Source organism: Sminthopsis crassicaudata, chromosome 2 (assembly GCF_048593235.1).
Source record: "Sminthopsis crassicaudata isolate SCR6 chromosome 2, ASM4859323v1, whole genome shotgun sequence".
NCBI lineage: Eukaryota > Metazoa > Chordata > Mammalia > Dasyuromorphia > Dasyuridae > Sminthopsis > Sminthopsis crassicaudata.
Window position 1 is genome coordinate 41874360 of NC_133618.1, and position 22935 is coordinate 41897294.

At 40.9% G+C, this 22935-nt stretch overlaps 2 protein-coding genes across 6 annotated transcripts in view; both read right to left on the reverse strand.

Moving 5' to 3' along the window:
• Window positions 1-17721, reverse strand: part of PDPR (pyruvate dehydrogenase phosphatase regulatory subunit) — a 34712-nt gene extending 16991 nt beyond the window's left edge. Inside the window, exons 1-11 of one of the 5 annotated variants that reach the window (XM_074285987.1) lie at window positions 17519-17721; window positions 13469-13771; window positions 10836-10969; window positions 8600-8681; window positions 8346-8509; window positions 7284-7405; window positions 6357-6474; window positions 5363-5512; window positions 3930-4122; window positions 1850-1974; window positions 653-808 (exon numbers count right to left, since the gene is read on the reverse strand). In XM_074285987.1, coding sequence (XP_074142088.1) covers window positions 653-808; window positions 1850-1974; window positions 3930-4122; window positions 5363-5512; window positions 6357-6474; window positions 7284-7405; window positions 8346-8509; window positions 8600-8681; window positions 10836-10969; window positions 13469-13701 — 1477 coding nt within the window. In that variant the 5' untranslated portion in view covers window positions 13702-13771; window positions 17519-17721. The other 4 variants (XM_074285984.1, XM_074285986.1, XM_074285985.1 and 1 more) reach the window with 4 other exon arrangements.
• A 70-nt stretch (window positions 17722-17791) lies between these two features.
• Window positions 17792-20711, reverse strand: LOC141554258 (uncharacterized). The gene is made up of 3 exons (XM_074285989.1): window positions 20478-20711; window positions 19632-19784; window positions 17792-18733 (listed from the first exon to the last, which is right to left on the reverse strand). Exons 2-3 carry the CDS (start codon window positions 19747-19749, stop codon window positions 17970-17972), a joined length of 882 nt encoding a protein of 293 aa, XP_074142090.1. The 5' UTR covers window positions 19750-19784; window positions 20478-20711; the 3' UTR covers window positions 17792-17969.
• Between the last annotated feature and the right edge of the window lie 2224 nt (window positions 20712-22935).

Below are 22935 nucleotides of genomic sequence, written 5' to 3' on the forward strand. Positions count from 1 at the left end.
TATAGCTCCAAAATCTATAAAGAAATAAGGGGAGAGGGTTGAACAGGGAAGCAAAGAGTGAGGGAAGAAGACACGGGAGGGATCCATGGTTAAGTAGAGGTTAAATAATAACAAGGCAAGTTAGAAGTAGAATTAAAACAAAGAGTCAGCAGGGATAGAAAAGATATTTGTATGTGTTTATGTTTATGTGTATGTATATATCTACATGTGTATACATAAATATATCCTTTAACTACAGTCTGGTGAAACATGGAAAGGATGAAAGGGGAGGAAAAAGAATAAAGATAAAAGGTGTGCAGTAGACAACAAAATAACAAGTTATAAGGAAGTAAAGAAAAGATGGACACTCATGAATATAATTTATTCTCCATATAAATATATATATATATTCTTTCTTTCTTGATCTGGTAATTTGTTGTTATATATTTTGAATCTTCCCTGATATTCCGCTAGGCACATGGTTGTGTTATCTTTTGTCTTCCTTTTTATTTTTTTGTTTTGTATTCCTTTTCTATTTTTCTTTTTTTTATTATTCTGTTTTTTAAATAATTTTTTTTGAACTGCCAAAAAAAAAATATCCTGCTTCTCTCACCTTACAGTGCATTTGTTTTTTTCTCCTTTTTTAAGGCCAGAAACTAAAATGAGATCTCACCTTTGTCAGGGGGGACAAAGTACTTAGGCCTCTCAAAGCCATGTTTCTCCATCCATCTGGCTCCCTGTGCGTCCAAGCGGTCATAAAGGGGAGAGGTGCGCAGCTGTCGACCAGTTTGGAAGTCCCATCTCGGTACCTTGAGATCATATAGTAGGGCTGAAATGAGCAGAAAAGTAGGTAAAAATACTCACTAAGATTAGGAGGACTTTAATCAATGAGGAACAAGAAGTGATCAGGGGGAAGAAGAGAGGATATAGAGGTTCCTTCATATCCCTCTTGGGGGAATTCTTTTAGCAAATACTGGATGGAACATGGAGGACAGAGACTGTGTTATTTTCTCGGAACTCTCAGTCTTTCTCAGTGTCTGGGACAAAAGAGTACATTCTTGAGAATGACAGCAGTGGGGCCTCTTTTATAAGTATAGATTGGTGCAAAGTTAGAACTCGCACACTGAGTGGCACTCAAAGCCCTTACTGTGCATGTGTGCTGGGCATGGAAACCAATAGCAAATTAAATTAAGAGTCACATTCAATAGAACATTCAATTCTGAACATAAATATTCATAGGCTATTTAGGAACAGTTTAGCAAAGTCAGGGCACAGATTCCTTGAAAGTGAGCAAAACAACAACAAAAAAAATTTAACCAAAAGGGAGAGAATGAAAAAATTGAGTGAGTAGAATGTGCTGAAAACTGTTTTCTATTTCAGTGATATGTAGTAAATAATCAAGATTGTCAGTAATGAGGATTAAGCTTTTAAGAATAATTCTGTGAAACTACTATCTAGGAAAGACAAGTCTAAAATTCCAAGGAAAAAAGCAAGAAAACATTCATTAAGCAATATGTGGTCTCTTTCAGGTAAAACTAGTACAACTACAGGGGCAGTACTCAGGATTCACAAAGAACATTTGAAAAGGAAAGAATCTGGGGGAGGGGTGGAGAAGGAAAAGGTCTTTCTGACTCCACAGTGAATTCTCTGAGAATGAATCGGTGAACTTACAATGTTGCAAGTAAAATGATATATCCTACCCAGTAGTTTATGTCTTGAGACATCTATGAGCCACAAAGAGTATTCCAACTTCCTGGGATACAAATATCATCCTCATACCGTGAGAGACAAAGTATTTCTTTGGGTGATAGCACAAAGGCTGTTAGGAAGAACTGGCAGGCATTGATAGAGTACAAAGAAGACTACTCACGCATCACTTCCATGACACGGTGACGGAGGAAGGTACGGCTGCTTTGCAGAGCTCCAAATCGCTTCAAGTCCAAATCCCATACATTTTCTGAAGGATAACCATGAACCATCCATTCAGCAAGAAACCTATTTTGAGACACAGAACAACAGAAATCTCTCATTTTCAATAGTCTAAAATAGTGATCTCTCACTATCAGTACAACATTCTTGAGGACACGTGCCATAAAGCATAGTTACTTGTAAGTAATCTACCTATACTACAGTACTAATAATTATGAACATTCCAAAAGTCAAAGAAACAGCCTATGTGGATCATAGCATGGTATTTTCACCCTTGTTGTTGTTTGCTTGCTATGTTTTTTTCCCCTTTTTGATCTGATTTTTCTTGTGCAGCATGATAAATGTGGAAATATGTTTAAAAGAATCACACAAGTTTAACCTATATGAAGTGGGAAGAGAACAAGACTGCTAGTCAGAAAGACCTGCTTCCAAATCCCACTCCAATTTGTGACTGGAGGAGCACAGGGGGTAGACAGAAATCATCTCCTCCCTGTCCCTGAAGGTTCTAAGACTATGAGTTGCAAAGAAGATGCCAGACTGCAGTGGCACAGAAAGTTTAGTCACAAAGGACTTCTCTGTACCAAAGAATTACAGATCTAGTCTCTATCCATATGATAAAACTTACACTAAAATAGAACTTAGGGGCAGCTAGGTGGCGCAGTGGATAGAGCACCAGCCTTGAATTCAGAAGGACCTGAGTTCAAATCTAGTCTCAGACACTTAACACTTCCTAGCTGTGTGATCCTGGGCAAGTCATTTAACCCCAGCCTCAGGGGGGGAAAAAAAATAGAACTTAAAGATCACCATATAAAATGAAATATTTGCTCAAGGAAACAAGGAGTTCCTGAAGTTTGTTGAGTATAGCCATGACCTGGCCAGGCCTGAACTTTAAGAAATCATTTTGGCTCGTGAAGAGAGACTGGAAAGGGGAGAGACTGGAAACAGGGAGGCCAATCAGGAAACTGTTGCAAAAGCACAGTCTTACGGACCTGGACCAAATAGAGACTGGAAGAGAGGCCATAGATGAGAAACAAGACTAAAGCTGCTTGGACACTTGGGCTGTGACAAAGTAAAATCTGGGTGACTGAAGAGTGGTAACCTTAACAGGCAGAGGGGAGAAAGAACATGAGCCCTGTCCCACCTGCTCCCGCCCAGCAGCACAGGGCAGACCTTCTGAGGAGGCTGGGGAGAGAGAACTAATCCAACAGGCTCTGCACAGCGGCTGCCTGTGTGCCTGGGGACCATGCTCAGAGGAAGGGAGGTGGGGAATTTACCCAGCAAAGGGAATAATGGAAAGAAGGGAGAATAAGAATGTAGGTGGGGTGGGATAAGCCAGCAGGGAGAGTGGACTATGACCTCTCTTTCCACCTTTCAATTGGCTGATCATGTACCACCTGGAGTCTCAAGGATTGACACTGACAATGAAAACACCAAGCTTCATTTCTGACTGTGCTACAGATTTCCCTTCTCTAGGAAACATCAGGATAAGGCTGCTACTTCCAGCTCTGTATCTGTCTCAAGGAGAAACAGAGCTGGGCATTGTGAGGATGTCAGATATTGGGATAACAAAAACATACCAGAATTTAATATATGCTTTTTAAAGTAATCACCTTGCAAATGACATTATCATTCAAGTGAAACTATCTTTGGAAATGTCTTTAGATATCTATGAGCCACACAAAAAAACTAGTATTATTACTTTTCTAAGCCAAAATCTATTTCTGAACTTAAATAAAATCCACAGTTTGACTACTCTCCTCTCTTAGCAGACCTGGCTTTAAATCACCACTCTTTAATGCAAGTTAATTTTTAGAGAAGAGTTCCTGAAATCCTTTTGGCTTTGTTAGATTTGAACAAGTAGCTAGCCTCCTAAGGCAATGCCTTTGAAAAGGACAACATTTACTTGAATGAAGTTCTGCTACTATGTTTACTTAAAAAAAACCGCAAATAGTTCTGACTTTAGTGCCATAAGTGATTCAGAAAGGGATGAACTAGTAAAGCAAAGCCATCAAGTTACTTACTTCCCTGCTCCTCCTGCAAATGACGTTCCGGCCGAGTTCATTCCAGCTAGTACAAAGTAACCCTGCACAGTCGGAGACTCCCCCATGACGCACCTCATGTCTGGTGTAAAGGACTCAGGACAGTTCACCAACTTCATAATTTCTAGAGCTTCCAAGGCTGGCATCCTGCGCAGCAGGGAGCTCAGCAGAGGCTCTGAGCAGGAAAAAAAAAATACAAAAAAAATATAATCCTCACCTGCAAAGAAAGCAAAGACTTTTAATCCCCCATTTTTTCATTCTCTTCTTCTTCCACAGAATCTATTTAAAAACAAAACAAAGCAAAAACAAACAATAAAAAAAAGAAATCTTTAGTAATTTTAATAAACTTGTGATGTAAAGAGCCATCCGAATCCAGAAAGAGGACTTATGGAAACCAAATACAGATTACAGCATGGTATTTTCACCTTTGTTGTTTGCTTGTGGGTTTTTTTTTTCTTTTTTGTTTTTTTCTCATTTTGATCTAATTTTTCTTATTCAGCATGATAAATGTGGGAATATGTTCAGAAGAATTGCATATATTTAACTTATATTGGATTACTTGCAATCTAGGGAAGGAGAAGGGTGGGGAGGGAGAAAAATATGCAACACGAGGTTTTGCTAGGTTGAATGTTGAAAACTGTTTTTGCATATATTTTGAAAAATAAAAAGCTATTATAAATAAAAAAAAAAAAACCTTCAAAAGGAAAATCTTACAATTTAAAAAAAAAAAAAAAAAAAAACCCACAGGAGAGAAGCTGTGAGATTTATTTAAAATCAAATCCCTTGGAAGAATGGTCAAAAATGTCAAAAAATTGAAAGATGGGATCACAAAAAAGTTTTTAAAGTCATCAAAAGAATCTTACGTAATGAGAGGCAAGAAATTTCTAAGGCATCTGAGTAGATTTCAACATTTCACTTAATTTCAAAATAAACAATGACTAATAATCCCAAAACTGCTTTTCTGTGAATCCTTGAATTTTCTGCAGAGTTCTGCCGTTGTCCTTTCCTTCAAGAGGACAGGATGAGATGTTACAAGAATATATTGTGTGATTCGGCCAACATCAAAGTCAGCAAAGTCACTCTGAGAGCCATGACCTCCTGCCAGGGAGCCTCGTGATTATACTCATAAAGAAACCTGGTCCTGCTGGGTGGCTACTTGTACAGTTCAAAAGCAAAATACTCGTTTAGGATTTTAAAAAGAAAAAGAAAAAAGTGGAGCAGCCTATGTTCTAGTTTGGTTGTTACTAATTAGTTATGTCTTTGGACAACTTCTAAATAATTTCATTAAATTTTCTTTGGTTCACCTGTAAAAGGGGATAATAATTATTGCCCTACTTTTAGAGTGGTGAGGATCCAATTAGATAATGTCTGGGATACACAAATGTGAGACAATTACCATGCTTCAATTCACATACCAAAATGGTCCCAATCTTCATGGAGATTCTGAATGTCTAACTGGTTCTTTCCCTCAGTAAAGATGGGCTTAGGATTCTTCTCAAAGCCACCAGACAGGATTCCACCTTGCCAGTTCCGAATGTAGATCCTTCCATCTGAGTCCACAATAGCTATAGAAAAGAGATGGCAACAAAGCAATGGCGAGAAGGAGAAGAGAATCTCCATTTTAAGTTAAGACAATTTTTCTAAATGGACAAAAAAGAGAAAGAATTATCAAAACAGGGCTTGGGAATCAACAGAATAAGATTTCATTTGCAATAATGATCTCACCAAAGTCACCCAGGTCAGAATCCATTAGGGGCAGACATTCTAGCTTTTGTTTAGGTAATGGGGTTGGGCACAGGATACAAACTGGTCAGCCACCTCCAAGTCAACTTCATTTCCGAAGCCAGTGGAGAATAGTTATCTTCTTATTCCTAATTTCCTACACTTTTAATTCAATTACCACAGAACCTTTTTGATGCTTTATAGCTCAATGCCATAACTCCCATTTATATCAACTGAAAGTTAAGCAGAAAGAGGGAGCTATGGAGCCTGTTTGGGGGTGCTGGGCCCCAAAATGTCAATACCCTCCCCTCTGAAACAAGGCTCATTCACACAGCGAATCTAAGCTATGCATCTTTCTTCTTTTGTCTGCATTACTTTTACAGATCAATTCATTGTGGAAAAAACCAGAGTTCTTTCCTAACCAGGTTCTAAGAAGGCATGGGAAAACAAATTAGAAGAAATTTTCTTGTAAGAGAACAGTGGTTTAGATGGAATAATGTCTTGGCTATCCTTTAATAAATATTGACCTTAAAGAATTAAGCTGAAATTGGATTTACCTACAACATTCCCTAGAAAAAGAAAAACTCCTTGGGAAAAGCAAGTTCTGTCCTTAGAATAAAGATTTCCCTTTCAGAAAAAGAATATTATAAATGAGTAAGATTTGTTTTAAAAAGTACAAGTCCTCACTTGGTGTGCTGCTCTGCAGTGGGGTCTCCAAGGGACGAGTCAGAAGGTAGAAGTGTTCACAGGCATGTAACGGGATACTAACCGGTTCTTCGTTGGACAGACCCAGCTCGTAAGCCCACTACAAATGGACAGATTTATTTTGTGGGTGGGAAGGGGAGAAAAAAATACAAACGAGCAAGTTAAGTCTCTTGAAGATCTTAATTTCAAGTGACTTTTGTGCTCTTGCTACAATGTCAAATATGGGACGCCAATTTCAGCCTGCATTAGTCCATATAGGAAATGTCACTGTACTGTTACATCAAAGAACTGAGTTCAATTTTAGAAGACAGATAAAGAATTATCTCAGTGCTTAAAGGGTGATTACTCTTTTAGGGACAAAATTAAGTTCTTAATAGCAAAATAAGACATCATCTCACCTACAGACCTCAAAATGACAGTGGCTAAATGAACTTCAAACTGATATGAATTCCCCAGTTCACCTAAAGATTTCTGAAGAGTAAAAAGGAAAGCAATTTTCCCTCAAAATAGCTTCCTTAGTATTCACAAACTAAATTCCATGCCCCTGACATAGTGAAATAATTAGGAAGCTGCTTTAATTTTTTTTTTTTTTTAAAAGAAGCAGCTCAATGCAACAACCAGACCCAGAGGGTAGCTAGCTATATATATATGCTGACATTTCTGATGGTGATGACCTTACTCAAGTGTGGAAGAAGGTCACGTGAAGAGGTGCCTCTCTTTCAGACAAAATTTCAGTTCCAGGTTTTTTTCTCTGGGCCAAAACCAGGGAGAATCATTTGGCTTTCTTACAGTTATTTAGTAACATAATCATCCATTTCTCTAGATGATTAAGTATTTGGAATCCTGGATACTCAAACTCAACAAGTATAAAAGACCAAAGACAGAATCAAGACCAACATCGTTTCTAACCTGACCAGCACAGTTGACAAAATATTGGCATTCGATGTTTCCTTTATCCGTTTCTACTCCAGTCACATGACCCTTTTTGACCATTACATGAATAACGCTTGTTCGGTCACGGATTTGAACACCTGCACCAAAGTAAGGGAAATGGAGTTAAAATATCGTCCTAGGTTAGGAAACTAGAGAGGATATAAACATTTTCTTTTTTCTTTTTTTTTTTTTAAATTATTAAAACTTTTTATTTTCAAAAAATATGCATGCATTATTTTTTAACATTGATAGTTGCATAGCCTTGTGTTCCAAATTTTCCCCTCCTCCCCCCACCCTCTCTCCTAGATAGTAAGCAGAGGATATAAACATTTTCAAGTCTATGTTTTAACCATTTTCAAATCACATTATCTCCTTAAGGGAGACCTTGAAAAGAGTAGGTCAGATACTCAATAATTTGCAAAAATTAATGAAAACCCTACCTTTGGCCTTTAATTTCCAGAAACAGTATCAAGTGACATTCTACCTTATTTAATATATGGCAGACCCACTTCACTGACAGAATGTGGAGGGACTCTTCCTAATCCTGAAAATGTCAGGTTTTCTTAAGGAATTATTCTAGTCCCCAAATAGGGTAATTTGAATGAGAATGAGAAGAGTAAGTCATGGAGGGGCAAGGTCCACCCAGTCTATCTCCCCATCAAACTTTGATTCACAATTACTTTTTCTGTCCTTAAAACTTTTTAAATCTATGGATTAAACATCTAAGGAATTTAAGCCTGGAGCTATGAAAAACTCTTCTAGGTCTGTAGTACATGGCTAGGTAGAGAAAGCAATTCTCTGGGACAAAAGGAAAAAAGTGGATTTAAAAAAAAAACCTATCTATTACTTAATGAACTTTAATATTCATGCATTTTAAAATGATAACTATCCCAAATGGAAAACCACCTTTCTAAATCTGGACTGGCTTCTTTATGGTTTAAAAATAAATAAATAAATTACTAGGGACAACTTTAGACAGCACCCCACTTCCTCAATTTCAACTTTTTGTTCAAACCAGGCACACACAGAGTTTCTTACCCTTTTGTGAGGCAGCACTCGCCAGGGCCAGAGCTATGTCAGATGACGAGACGACTGCATCCTCGGGCACATGCATGGCCCCCACCAGGTCATGGATGCTGATGAGTGGGTACAGCTCAGCCACCCTCTTGGGGGAGATGATCTCGGAGGGGATGCCCATTACACTGTCACAGGAGAGAGAGGTGGGAGTTGGCCGGCAGCTCTGCCAAGACCACAGCCAAGACTAGAAGGGCTTTTCTCAGCCTGGCCCATACCTCAGCCTCGAGTTGATACGCTTCAAGGAGATCAGTCGGTTCTGAGTTTGAGCCAAGAAGATTGAGCCTGTCCTTATGTAACCTGCATGAAAAACCAAGTCAGACCAGAGGAAGTACTCTAGTAGACGCTACTGAAGGAATAATGAAAATCCTTCCAGTTTTCCACAGAAAACCATCTTTAGTTGTCTCAACTTTAAAAATGAAATACAATTTGAATAAACCTTGTCAACCTAAGCTAGAGTCCACATCTTCATAGACTCTCTGCTAGAGAATCCAGAGAAATATGCCCTATAAGAAAGATACACTGGTAAATAGTTAATAATCATTTAAACAAAAAACAAAAACACATCTATAAATTTAATCAATACTACTACAATCTTCTCCACAATGTTCTTAAGTCTAGACAATCAACAGAACAATAAATCAAACCAATTTATGAGGTGTAAATACCAATTCAGAAAATTTAACAATGAGTTCTCACTAGCACAGTCTTGCCTATATAACCCAATTAGGAGAATTGGACTTTTAGACTTGGGAAAACAAATTTAAAATAAAGACAAAGCTCTAACTAGACGGCTAATCTCAAAGACAATTTGGAAGTAGACAATATGAATTTCAGTTTAAAAAAAAAAAAAAAGGACTCATCCAAAGATATCAAATTATTTGAAATTATGCCATACAGTAAAACTGCAATAGGAGGCATATAGCTAATAAAAAATCAACCTCAGAGTGAAAATGATAGGATCAAGTCTGAACTCTGATGCACACTGGCTTTGTTTGCCACTGCCTTCTAAGACAGGACTCTTTCCGTTTGAAACCCCTTTATAGATATATAAAATAGATATACCAAATCAAACATTTACTGATAACAAATCATAAAGAAATTCATTTTTATCAATTCTTTAGTATACATATAATTTTACCACTTACTTAAGATGAAAGCAAATTTGCATATTAATGAGATAAATTTACTTGTTTATTTTTACATAAAGAATTAAATCTTATGGAATATTTGATACCTTTTACCACTGTCAAATTTTTCATCACCCCCACATTCAGTTCCATGGCCCCATTCAGGGTCTCGACTCACAATTTAAGAAGCTTTGCTCTAAGGTATATAGGGCCTTGCCATCAAACTTGCAGTTGAATGCTCTAGAAGCTCTCATCCTGCCTTGCTTTCTCTCTGTACCCTAGCTATTGGCACAATGCCTGTCACAGAGTAAATGCTTAATCGGTGTTTTTTCATTTATCATTCACTCATTGACTCACTTATTCATTCATTTCCTGAACCATTACATGCCCCCACACATGCCTCTAATTGTCTAAGCTGCAGGATAGTTGCTCATCTCATGGGTATAGGAAATTTCCGCATATCATAGGTCTAGACAAAAGAGTTCCATTAAACTACAACTTATTAAAGTTTAAAATAGAATGTTTTTAGGGCAAAACTCCTAGTCCTACACCTAAGAATTTATGTTATAAAGGCCTAATACAAAGCCAATCTGTAGATTATTCATGTTGTTACAGGAAGGAAAGAAACAAGCATTTATATGGCACCTACCACATACCAGGCTCTGTGTTCAGAACTTTTTACAAATGTCATCTCAATGAATCCTCACAACAAGCCTGGGCAATAAGTGTTTGTTAGTGCAGCAAACAGAGATGATGTGATTTGACCAAGGTCCCACAGCTGGTAAATATCTGAAGCCAGATTTGATCTCCAATCTTAACTCTATTACTGGAATAATCCAGTTGGAGTTGTGGATTTATGGTGAATACACAGAATCCTACTAAATCTTCTTGTAATCAATAGCACACATCTGAGACACTAGGCCTAAAGCTAAAGATGCAACCTATGATTAAGAATCAGAGCTAAAGGGTTCCTACAGGAAGCAATGTCAGTACATGTTAGCCATGTTACAACAATATTTTAATTAACTAAGTAAGCTAAACAAGTCTATCATCAGAAATAGTAAAATAACTTTTAAATGAGTACCCCATGGATACTTAATACCCAAAGGGCAGCACATGCTCTTCCTTCTCCAAATTTCTCTCAGAAATATGGAAATTTGAAATCTTTCTTGATATATTAAAGCATGAAAAAATAGAAATGACCCAAAACATTTATTTTCTGGTCCAGTACAACTCTTGTCTTTGCAAAGCTAGATCAAGACCGAATGAATACAAAGTAATGAAACTTGAGTAACACTCACACCAAAAAATGTCACTGTCTTACCTGTCTGAATCCCGGTCTCTTGCTCTAACTGTTGATAAAGTTTGTTCGAATAATCAGCCATCTTTTGTTCTAAGGTAAAATGCCTAGCTGAACTAACAATGCCAGCACAAAACCTGGTGGAACCAGCAGCCAACCTGTAAGACAAATCACAAATAGGAACTCATGCACCTAACATGAACAAGAAAGGACATAAGACTGGTACCAAAAAAGCAAAAAAACTAGATAACAGGAGGGAATGTATAATACTATAAGCAGCCCATCCTTCCCCAATCCTATATTCCCTAAGTTAATTTTAGTTGATTTCTTAAATACAATTTATTGCCTGATCTTTGCTGAACCCTGAGCATTTGAAAATGCTTTTTTTTTTCCATTAAAAGTATTTTTCTTCCAGTTACATGTTAAGATAATTTTCAACATTCATTTTTGTAAGACTGAGTTCCAAATATTTTTCTCCCTCCCTCACTTCTCCCCTCCCCAAGATAGCAAGCAATCTAATATACGTTACACATGTACAAACATTTTAAATATATTCCCACACTTGTTATATTGTGGAAAAAAAAAAATCAAAGGGGAAAAACCACAAGAAAGAAAAAACAAAAATAAAGTGAAAATAATATGCTTCAATCTGTATACAATCTCCATAGTTCTTTTTCTAGATGGGAATGGTGTTAGATCACGACAATGCTGGAAAAAGCTAAGTGTATCATAATTGATTATCACACAATCTTGCTGTTACTGTGTACAATGCTCTTCTGGTTCTGCTCACTTCACTGAGCCTCAGTTCATGTAAGTCTTTACCAGGCTTTTTTGAAATCAGCCTGCTCATCATTTCTTATTATCATTCTCCTGATTGTTTCTTATAGACCAGTAATAAAATATTATTATTAAAAATATTCTATTACTGGTCTATAAGAAACAATCAGGAGGATGATTTCAGGCCTAGAGAGACTTACATGAAGCAATGATAAGTGAACTGAGCAGAGCCAGATCATTATACACAGCAATAGCAAGATTATGCAATGATCAATTCTGACAGATGTGGCTCTTTTCAACAATGAGACAATTCAGGCAAGTTCCAATGGTCTTGTTTTTTTGTTTGTTTGTTTGTTTGTTTTTTAATTTTAATTTTATTTTATAATTATAACATTTTTTTGACAGTACATATGCATGGGTAATTTTTTACAACATTATCCCTTGCACTTACTTCTATTCAGATTTTTTCCCTTTCTCCCCCAACCCCCTCCCCCAGATGGCAAGCAGTCTTATATATGTTAAATATATTACAGTATATTCTAGATACAATATATGTGTGTAGAACCGAATTTTTTGTTGCACAGGAAGAATTGGATTCAGAAGGTAAAAATAACAGTTTACATTCATTTCCCAGTGTTCCTTTTCTGGATGTAGCTGGTTCTGTCTATCATTAATCAATTGGAATCCAATGGTCTTGTGATGGAGAAAGCCATCTGTACCCAGAGAGAGGACCAGGGGGACTGAATGTAGATCACAACATAGTATTTTCATTCTTTTTGTTTTGTTTGCTTGCATTTTGCTTTTTCTCATCTTTCCTTTTTGATCTGATTTTTCTGGTGCAACATGATAATTATAGAAATGTGTATAGAAGAAATGCACATGTTTAACATATATGAATTATGGAGCAGCTAGATGGTGCAGTGGATAGAGCACCAGCCCTGAAGTCAGGAGGACTTCTAGCCTCAAACACTTAACACTTCCTAGCTGTGTGACCCTGGGCAAATTACTTAACCACAATTGCCTCAGCAAAAAAAAAAACAAACAAACAAACAAACAAAAAAAACATATATGGATTATTTACCATCTAGTGAAGGGAGTGGGGGAAAGGGAAGGAAAAAAATTGAAATGCAAGGTTTTGCAAGGGTGAATGTTGAAAATTATCTATGCATGTTTTTTAAATAAAAAGCTTATTTTTAGCTATCCAACATAAAATGAAACTCTTTAGATTGACTCATTATAAGTGATTTAGATCAATTTTAATAAACTTGTAATGAAGAAAGCCATCTGCATCCAGAGAGAGGATTTTGGGGACTAAATGAAAATACTATGTTATGATACATACCTTAAAAAAAAAAAGAAAAAGAAAAAGTTTAACTAATTAAAAAAAGAACTGTATTCCATTTCATTCATATACCACAACTTATTTCATCCATTCCCCAACTGATGGGCATCCACTCATTTTCCAATTCTTTGCCACCACAAAAAGAGCTCATTTTTGCACATGTGGGTCCTTTTCCTCTTTTTTACAATCTCACTGGAATAGAGAGCCTATAGTGGCACAGCTGGGTCAAAGGGTATTGCAAATTCATTATTACAAGCACTTAGAAAATATTCCAAATTGAAGAGAAATCACTTGTTTTCTAAACATTTGTGTCAAGTGTCTGGTGGAACATATTCTTTCTTCAAAAACTAGAAAAGCACATAAATTATTAGATGGCCAACTGCAAGCAATTTACACACTTTAGTTTAATGGCACAGGGAAAATCAAAGTTGTTACTGGAACCAAAAAAAGATATACCAACACAAAGGCCTTAGGAAGTAGGAAATACCAACCACTTAGTACAGTACAGCAGTCAAGTGTTATGCAATGTTGTTCTTACCTGCCCTGTTCCAACAAGAGAATATCCTTCCATCCCAACTTGGAAAGATGATAGGCTACAGATGTGCCCATAATTCCACCACCACAGATGACTACCTGAGCCTGGGTGGGGAGTGGGACAGAAGGTTGAGACTCTGTAACAGAAGTAATGTTGTGCCTTGACTGGGACCTGTTCGGCCATCTTTGACTGGCTCTCCGCCATTGGATATCACATAGCAACCGGAAAAACATCATGGCTTCTGTTTGCCAGTTTTCAAGAAATGTGATTTTCACTCTCCCAAGAAGAAGGCAGTAAGAATTCAACCTAGAGAAGGAAAAACAGGTCATATTTAATTCAAGTGTATAGGGATGATCAGAAATACTTGTAATAAAGTATCTATTACATATATTACATTTTGTTAAGAGATTTAAGACTTCCCACACCTTTAAAATAGGGATACTACTTAAATACTGTACCCCTCATAGAGCTGAAGTGAGAAAAGTACTTGACAAATTTCTATATAAAATTAAGTTGTAATAATACTATATGAGGATCAATTCGGATGGAAGTGGCTATCTTCAGCAGTGAGAGGATCCAATTGAGTTCCAACTTATCACTGATCAGTGACGAACAGAATCAGCTACACCCAATGAAAGAACACTGGGGAAGTGAGTGTGGACTGCTTGCATTTTTGTTTTTCTTCCCAGGTTATTTTTACCTTTCTAAATCTGATTTTTCTTGTGCAACAAGAGAACTGTATAAATATGTACACATATATTGTATTTAAGATATACTTTAACATGTTTAACATGTATGAGACTGCCTGCCATCTAGGGGAGAAGGTGGAGGGAAGAAAGAAAAAATTGGAACAGAAGTGTTTACAAGGGTCAATGTTGAAAAATTACCCATGCAAATGCTGTCAATAAAAAGCTATAATAAAAAAAAAAAAAAAAAAAAATGGAAGCTGTTATACACAGCCATTGCCCTCTAGGGGAAATAGGTGTTAGGTGCTTTAAACAGACAAAATTTACCTCTATGGAACCACAGAAAGCTGTAATAGACTATGCAATGCACTAAATTGCACAATACAAGTAACTTCAAGAAGAGAACCAAAAATACAACAAACAGATCAAGATCAATATGGACTAAAGAAATCAGACCTCAACAGAAGTGGGACTTAACGCTGAACACTAAAAAGAGAAAGCACATAGAAAAGGCACTTCCAAAATGCTTGTTGCTGAACTTGGACTGGGGAAGCCCTGGATAAGGCATCTCTGATCCTCAGTTGTTTGCACATGGAGTGGGGAGAGGGGCCACTGCTGGATATAAGTTGGGCAGTCAGGGTTTCCTCAGCAGAGACGCTGCAGTGGTCTGCATCTCCAGCTCATTCTACAGATAAGTAAACTGGCTACAGAGGCTGGCCCAGAGTCACCCACCAGCAAGCACCAGCAAAAGTCAGAATGAAAATGCAGAGGAAAAAAACTGTGTAGAAAGAATCCCCAGGAAACAAACTCCCTTGAGCCGAAAGAGTCAGAGATGAGGCCATATCTCAGAGCCAGCCAGAGCCGTCAGCTGAACAGGTTACTCTAGGCTGCGAGCTTTAAGGGGACAACAGACAGTGCTTGGAGGTGTAGAATCATCACCATGGGCCACTTGTGGGAGACGATTTGTGGAAGAGATCATAAAGAAAAAAAAACAGGAACTGAGTCTCCAAATATGCCACCAGGAAGAAGGAAGAGAAGCAAAGGAACCAAGAAATCTTAAAGGAAAAAAGTAAAGAAAACCAAGATAAAAATCATTTGAGAATAAACAGGCTGCAATAATCTCTGCCGGCAAAAGGGTGCTGGTGAACAGGTGTCCAAAGTCCTGAAGATGGGGCGCCTTCTCCAGAACATCAAGGTAAGGTTACTAAAAATCGAGGAGTCCAAGAAAACAGGCCCTGCCCCAAAGCAGAGGGAAGAGAGCGAGGAAGAAGATGTCAGAAGATGGTGAGGGGAGCATCAGAAGAAAGGAAAGAAGGCACCACCAAGCAAGCAAGCCCCCTGGCCACACTTGCCTAGTAAGGAAGTCCGAGCTCCAGCAGGGACAGCAGCTCCCCCGTCAAGAAAGCAGCCCAAGCCCTGACAACATAATTGTCACAAAAGGTGTTCCAACTAAAATGTAGCCAAAAAAAAAAAAAGACAATGCCAAGATTGAACAGAAGAAGATGGGGCAAAGACTCTGAAGCCGCCAAAGTGATGAAAAGATGGGCAAGCGCAGCCAGACAAGGCTAAAGAGGAGGCCGTGGAGGACGAAGCTGCCTGAGGAAGAAGCGCGGAGATGAGCACAAAACTGAGGAGTCACATCTGCCAAAGAAGCAGCTGCAGAGCAAAAAGGAAATTGAGAAAGAGTGAAACTCCCAAGCCAAGGAAAAAACCTAGAGGCTTTTAATCTCTTTGTCAGAATTCAGGTTTTCACCAAAAGTTCTTCTGAACTAAAAACGGACACCACTGACTCTTCCGCAAAGCCCGATCACTGTAGACGGGGATGCCAAGCTGTCACATCCGGCAATTTTGTGATAAGGAAGCTGAATGTGATGACAGCTGGGAAAAAGCTGTTGGCAGCAACCTGAAAATCCTTGACTGAAATTAAATAGGAAAAAGCAAAATAAATTAAAAAGATATCATGCAAAGAACCTGTTTTACACAATTATGCAGGAGAAACTAAAGGAATGTTTGAAGAAGCTTTTGAATTCAATCGGTCTCAAAGATGGGAACGACTTACATTGAATTTGTGACAGAAGCCCAAGTGCCCAAAGTTCTGGAAGAGACACATCCGCCCCCTCCCCCATATATACAGGAGCAGAGACTGAAGATTAGGCCATTCTTCTGAAGTAAAATATAAAGGTCAAAGACCTTCAACGCAAAGAAGAATTCCGGGAGCGAGAACAAGCCAGAAGAAAAGCAAAGACATTTATACTGAATAATTCGCCCACAGTGCCGCTGGAAAAAGTCTCCATTCAACGGCACGTCCAAAATAAGCCAGGCGGACTGTGGAACGACCGTCGGCTGCAGCTGCAAACGCAGCCGCGAATTTGTGATAGAAAAGGGAAACTGAACACAATCAGACCGGAATTAAAAGGAAAGAAAGCAGAGCGTGTCCAGCGGGATTCTATTTGTCTAAGTCCGGCGTCCTAAATGATATTTCAAGGGAAAGAGCCCGATGGTTTGGACTAGACAGATGTTCCATAGAAACTTTCTGAAGAGATGGCCACAGAGGGAAGAGTTGACCGTATATGAGTTAAATATATGAGTTGTCATAACGCTGTAGGAAATGTACAAAACCCAGTTCCCCTTTTAACTTTCTTGTAGTAGTTTTTAATATCCATTTTTAACTTTTTTTTTTTTTGAGATTTTTTTTTTTTTTTTTTGCTTCAACAGTCCGTCTTGGGACTATTTAAAATTGCCTAAACTGAAAGCAAACAACCAAAAATCCAATCCACAAGCTGTTTAAGTACCGGACGTAAAGGAAAAGGGGAACAAGTGGTCCAGAACCGCGTATTCTATCAGCGCTCCCAGGACTTCGCGGCCCACCTCGACGAGGACAAACCAGGAACTTTTCCGATCTGGAGATCTAGAAGTCCGAGGGCTACAACAATGGGGGGGCTTCCCCGCCTCCAAACAATGGCTTATTCCAAGTTCCCACAGGCAGCCCCGAGGCCTCGGGGGAGGGTCCGGTTAGGAAGAGCGTCGTAAACCCCAGTGCTGGCCAAGGAGGGGGCGCCGGAGCTCGGATCCAGAGCTGGGGGAGGAGGGCCCCGCTGCAGGCACAGGAGTTATTCCGCGGGCCCGGACCAGCCGAAGCTGAGTCTCTAAGGACGCTAACAGGTAACAGCGGCCCCGCCAACGCGGAGGCAGGGGGTGGGGTGAGAGGGGAACCCGACCTCCAGCCCGCGGGGGTGGGGGGAACTTAATCTCGAGCCGGCGGCGAGGGCGGGGCCGGGGCAAGGGCGCGGGGCGGGGCCGTTGAGGGCGCGCGGGGGCCGGGAGCCCAAAAGAGGAGACGGAAGGAGGCTCGCGGGCCCCACCTTACCTCACGGCCCCGCCGCGGGCTCCGCGCCTTGGGACTCCCCGCCAGGGGGCGAGCAGCTGGCGGCGGCGAAAGGGCTCCGAGAGACAGCTCCGTTTCGGGGGTGAGGGGTGGAAAGGGGGCGCGCGAAGAGAGGACGAGCCGAGGACGAGGAGCCCGAGCTCCCGACCTTTCGCGCTTTACGGCCCCTTCTGCAAGGGTACGGCGGCGGCCGTCCCGTGCGCGTGCCGTCACGCCGCCGGCCCCGCCCAGCCTCACCACGTGGTATTGTTTGGGTTCCGGAGCGGGCCCCACGTGCGGAGCCGCCGGACCTGTTTTCCTCTTCCCTCAGCAACCTTGCAGACCCGAAGTCTTCAGCGGCCCCGCTTTTTGAGTTGAGCCATTAGCGTTTGAACACGTCTCTTCTTAAAAATCACGACAAACTTTATTGATAAAAATGTTTTTTAAAATACCGTTACATGTTTAATGCGGGGTCACAACACCCAGTACAATGCGGGTATGTCGGCGCCGGCCCAGAATTAGGCGGGCACCCGTGGTCGAGGGCAGGCGCCGGCCCAGAATTAGGCGGGCACCCGTGCTCGAGGGCAGGCGCCGGCCCAGAATTAGGCGGGTACCCGTGCTCGAGGGCAGGCGCCGGCCCAGAATTAGGCGGGCACCCCTGCCTCAGTGCAGGCGCAGTCCCAGGAGTAAGCGGGCATCCATGCCTCGGTGCAAGTGCAGGCAAAAGCTGGCCCAGGCCCCTAGGGGCAAGCTGAGATGCAGACCGGTGCCCACCCCTTGGAGCAGGCGCAGACGGAGACGGGCCCCAGCCTCTCCGCACAGGCGCGGACGGATGCAAGCCCCACCTGTGGGTGGCGGCTGAGGCGGTGGCAGCGGCCACGGCCATCTGATTTCTCCGCCAGAGATCCAAGGACCGGCTCACCACGTGACTCTGTAGCAGTTTGCTGCCTTCTTGTAGCTGCACGCCGTTCATGACGTAGAAAGCTTCCCGCGTCCAGAGGTTGCACTGGCGCTCTATCGCCAGCAGCCTGTCCCAATTTAGGCCTTCTGGGGCCCGCTGCAGCAATAGAAGTTGCACCGCCGTCTTGAGGTCTGCGCTGCATTGGAAAGCGGCCGCCAGGAGCCGCGGGAAGCCCGTGCCGCTCTCCATTCGGATGCAGCTCAGCACCATGGGCGGGAGGTTGCTCAGGACCCTCTGGGCGGCGCGCTCCTCCTGGGCTGCGGAAACAAGGGAATGGGGGGATGGGTGAGGAGCGGCGTCCTAACCCCGCGGCGAGCAGGGCGTCATTAAGCAGCCGGCGGCTTACGGGGCCCAAGGAACACCCCCCTACCCTGGCTCCTGCCCTCAGGCACTGCCATAAGGGCACTCCCGTAATGACCGACGGCCAAATATAATTGGTAGCCCCTGTATGCATTTTAATTTATGCCAGTAAAAACAATCAGAAGACATTATCTTTACTGCCAAATGGGGATCCCGAGGCTCAAAAAAAAAAGTGAAAACCCTCCTCCGCACTCGATCCCCCATCCGGGAGCTAATCGTGGACGTGCCCCTCTCGGCTCCCATCCTCAGACCTCAATCACGAAGGACACTTTCAATTATCTGTCAGTGAATCTTATCCCGCCGCTCATCCCCTGGGAAGGCCGACTCCGGTATTACAGCTTCCCACTGATATTTACAACAGTTTAAGATGTATGAAATGGAATTCATTTTTATTCCTCCAACCTTTCCCCTTTAAAAAAAACACAACTAAACTGAGCACCTCTTTCCGGCTTAAGTAGCCCGCCCTCTGCCCCCACCTGAAGTACCTCAAACACAAATTCCATCAATTGCTGACGTTAGGACGGAGGGCCGTTCCATTCTGCTAGGGAAGCTTCCACTAAGGTCTTTCTCTTATAATATAATACTTTTTAGATAGTTTAATATTTGGCCCCACATGTTTTCCCACTGGATTGTCTTTTTCCCGAGAAAGAACGAAGTTCAACTTGTGTTCCTATTTTAGGCCGTCCGGCTGAGGTTCAGTGTGGTCGCCCGCAGACAGGGTGACGTATCACCCAAGGGCAATTGGAAAACAAGACCCGTCCCTAGCATCACATCCAGTCCTGCAGCCACCGGTACCTGTTATAAACTCCAGGGCAACACCTCCATATAAAAATGGATTCCTCTCTGGCCGGTGCAAGTTAGAATTCAGAGCTGCCAGCCTGGCCTGAAAATTACTTATCGGCCTGGCGTCCATCTGGGAGGTTTCATCCACGCTCTTCAGAGGGCTGTCTAGAAATGAACACATCACTCAAAGGGCAAGAAGCCATAAAACAACCCAGACTTTTGTGTTACTCACTCTTTGGGCCCCGCGTTGACTCCATTAGTCCTTAGGATTCTGTTCTCTCCTAACACAGTCACTACCTTAGAGCACACCCTTATCACTTTTCGCTTAGATCATGATTATTTAGCCTGCTCCTTTCTGATCTATTTTGTGCCAGTCAATAATAGCATTAAATGCCTACCGTGAGCTAGACATTGTGCTAACCAATGGATGTAAAAAAAAAAAAAAAAAGCTGAGTTTGCCTTCCGGGAGCTTACAATCTAATGGTAGAAACAACATGCAAACAATTCTATACAAACTATGGGATAAATAGAAAGTAATGAAAAGAGGGAAAGCGCTGGATTTAAGAGGGTTCCAGGCAGTTTCCTATAAAGAGTAGGATTCTAGTTGCCAAAGTTATCCCCATTCCCCTAAACCCAACTCAACAAATAGGTTCCCTTTTACTTCTAGGAGCACACAAAAATCCTACATTTAGCATTTGGAATTTTACACAACCTTCAGCTAGTTCCATTTTCCCTCCTACACGCTCCAGTCCCCCACATACTCCACAAAGCGCAGCCCTCACATCAAAGGCTCCCTTTCTTGCCTCTGCCTTTGCTCTCACTGACCTCCATGCCTCCAGTCACTTTCTGCTGACTTACCTCAGACTCTTGGAATCCTTGCTTCTTTCAAGTCAAATATACATCAGCTGGAAGATGGAGTACTCTCCCCGCCAGCTCACCTCAGTCTCACCACGACCATACATGGCTCTCTAAAGCTACTTCCCATCCATTCAGTCTCCTACAAGTACTTCTAGTGTCCTGGGCAGGGACCCCTTTATAGTCTTCCCTTCCAGAAAGCCTACTCTGCTAAGCACTTAATAAACGCTTTCTTGATTGGTCGTTCCCAACAAACACACACACAAATACACGCCCATTTGAATTTCAAACTCCTTGAGGGCAGGGAGTTTTTGCTTTTCCTTTGTATAGTGTTTAATTAATGCTTGTTAAATGATTGCATTTTCATGGAATTATATACCAGAAAAGCACCTTAAAGATAATTTAGTAAAATTCTCTCTTTTTACAGAGAAATCTGAGTACTAAAGCTAGATTAGAATGTTTTTCATATCCTTCCTTTGGTAAGCTTCCGTATAGAAATGTTTAGAGGCTTCTTGGGGCAGGGGAAAGACCACCAGTTTATTTTAGGAATTTCCTTGAACATCAGGTTTAGGTGGGATTGACTAAAACTGATCTTGGCTTTGTCCTTGATATGGGGTGGGGAGGGGGAGGAGGGCAGGGAAGAGAGGGAAAGGAGAAGAGTAAAAGAAACAAGCATTATCCAGCACTTAAATGCTAAATGCTTTACAAGTAATCTCTCATTTGAAGTAAGCAGCCTCAGAACAACCTTTAGGCCCAAAAAATGAGCTGGGAAAGCCATACTGGGAATGACAAAAGACCCCAGAACAACATCCATAATGCATGTTGAACTTCCAGAGTCTTTGTTTTAAAGATAACTAATCCACCCAGAAATAAGAGAGAGGCTAAAGTACAATCATGGCCCCAACAGAAGCAGCTGTAGCAAAATTCCTGCCTATACTAAACGCCAGCCTTAATATCTGTGTGATGGGTTAATTTATTCACCTCCACCTCAGTTCCTTATTACGAAAAATGAGGAATAGAAATAAATGAATTCTTAAGATCTAAACCCTATGACCCCAGATAATTAACTGTCCATATCTAGTCCCAAAATATCAAAGTTCCATTCTGATAGTCGATATAAAACACCTCTTAGGAATACCTTAAGGAAAAACTTGATGCTCAATCGCATTTGCCTATCTGAGAGGGTTACTACTTTTGCCTTTCCATGCTAACGCTACAAGATATTTAGAAATATTTCTTTGGGGTTTTATAAGGGCTAATGTTGAAGACGCATGTTTTGGAAATTAAAAAACTTTCAACAAAAAAAAAAATATTTCTTTGGTAAAAACTTATTTATTGACAACATTCAAGTCTTCCCATCCATTTTGTCAGGGCTAAAACTAGGTGACCTAACACCATAGTGCCACTATGTGATACAGTTTGAGCCCTCTGGGGCCAAATTCCAGAAACAGCTTTGTTGATTTTCATGGAAAAAGCTACCCTAACCCATGTTGAGGGTGGAGGGAAGGATGAAGGAGAGAATTCTACCAGATAATTATCCTATACATTCTGACTCAATCAATTTTTAAATGAAAATAACAGAGACAATATGATATAAAGGGTGTACATTTCATTTTCACTTTGTAAAATGTCAGCCCCTTTCAGAAACATTTGGATCACTCTGAACCTCATAAAATGTACAAAATAAGGCTTTACGTATATGAAAAATATGTGAAAAGTCTTGGGAAATTCCAGAGCAGACAGAAGATGCCTTTTACACCTTCCCCCACCCACTCATTTGAATGGATGATGTCCAGACACACTGTTCCTGTCTCCCAACCCCAACCAATCAGGAGGAGTCAGCAGTTCCTCATCCAAAGACCTCAAATGGTCTTTTCCTCTTCCATTGCTTCCCTCCTCACCTCCCCTTTCACAGACTCCTCCCATTTAACCCTGAAGAGCAGTCAGGTGGTAAAAACCCAACAACCCTGGCCTTGATCTTATAATATTACCAATATGGAGATTAAACATTCATCCCATATTTCTTGTTAAGATGATAACATGAGCCAAAATGTTTGTGGCAGCTCTTTTTATTGTAGCTGGAAACTGGAAGATGAATGGATGTCCATCAGTTGGAGAATGGTTGGGTAAATTATGGTATATGAAGGTTATGGAATATTATTGCTCTGTAAGAAATGACCAACAGGAGGAATACAGAGAGGTTTGGAGAGACTTACATCAACTGTTGCTGAGTGAAATGAGCAGAACCAGAAGATCACTGTACACTTCAACAACAATACTGTATGAGGATGTATTCTGATGGAAGTGGAAATCTTCAACATAAAGAAGATCCAACTCACTTCCAGTTGATCAATGATGGATAGAAATAACTACAGCCAGAGAAGGAACAAGGGAAGTGAATGTAAATTGTTAGCACTACTGTCTATCTACCCAGGTTACTTATACCTTCGGAATCCAATAC

Excerpts from the sequence above, each read along its gene's own strand:
- LOC141554258 (XM_074285989.1), bottom strand. The coding sequence starts at position 19,749 with ATGGACGCCAGGCCGATAAGTAATTTTCAGGCCAGGCTGGCAGCTCTG. Across the intron at positions 18,734-19,631 it reads TGCCCTGGAGTTTATAACAG|CCCAGGAGGAGCGCGCCGCC; the intron begins GTACCGGTGGCT and ends TTGTTTCCGCAG.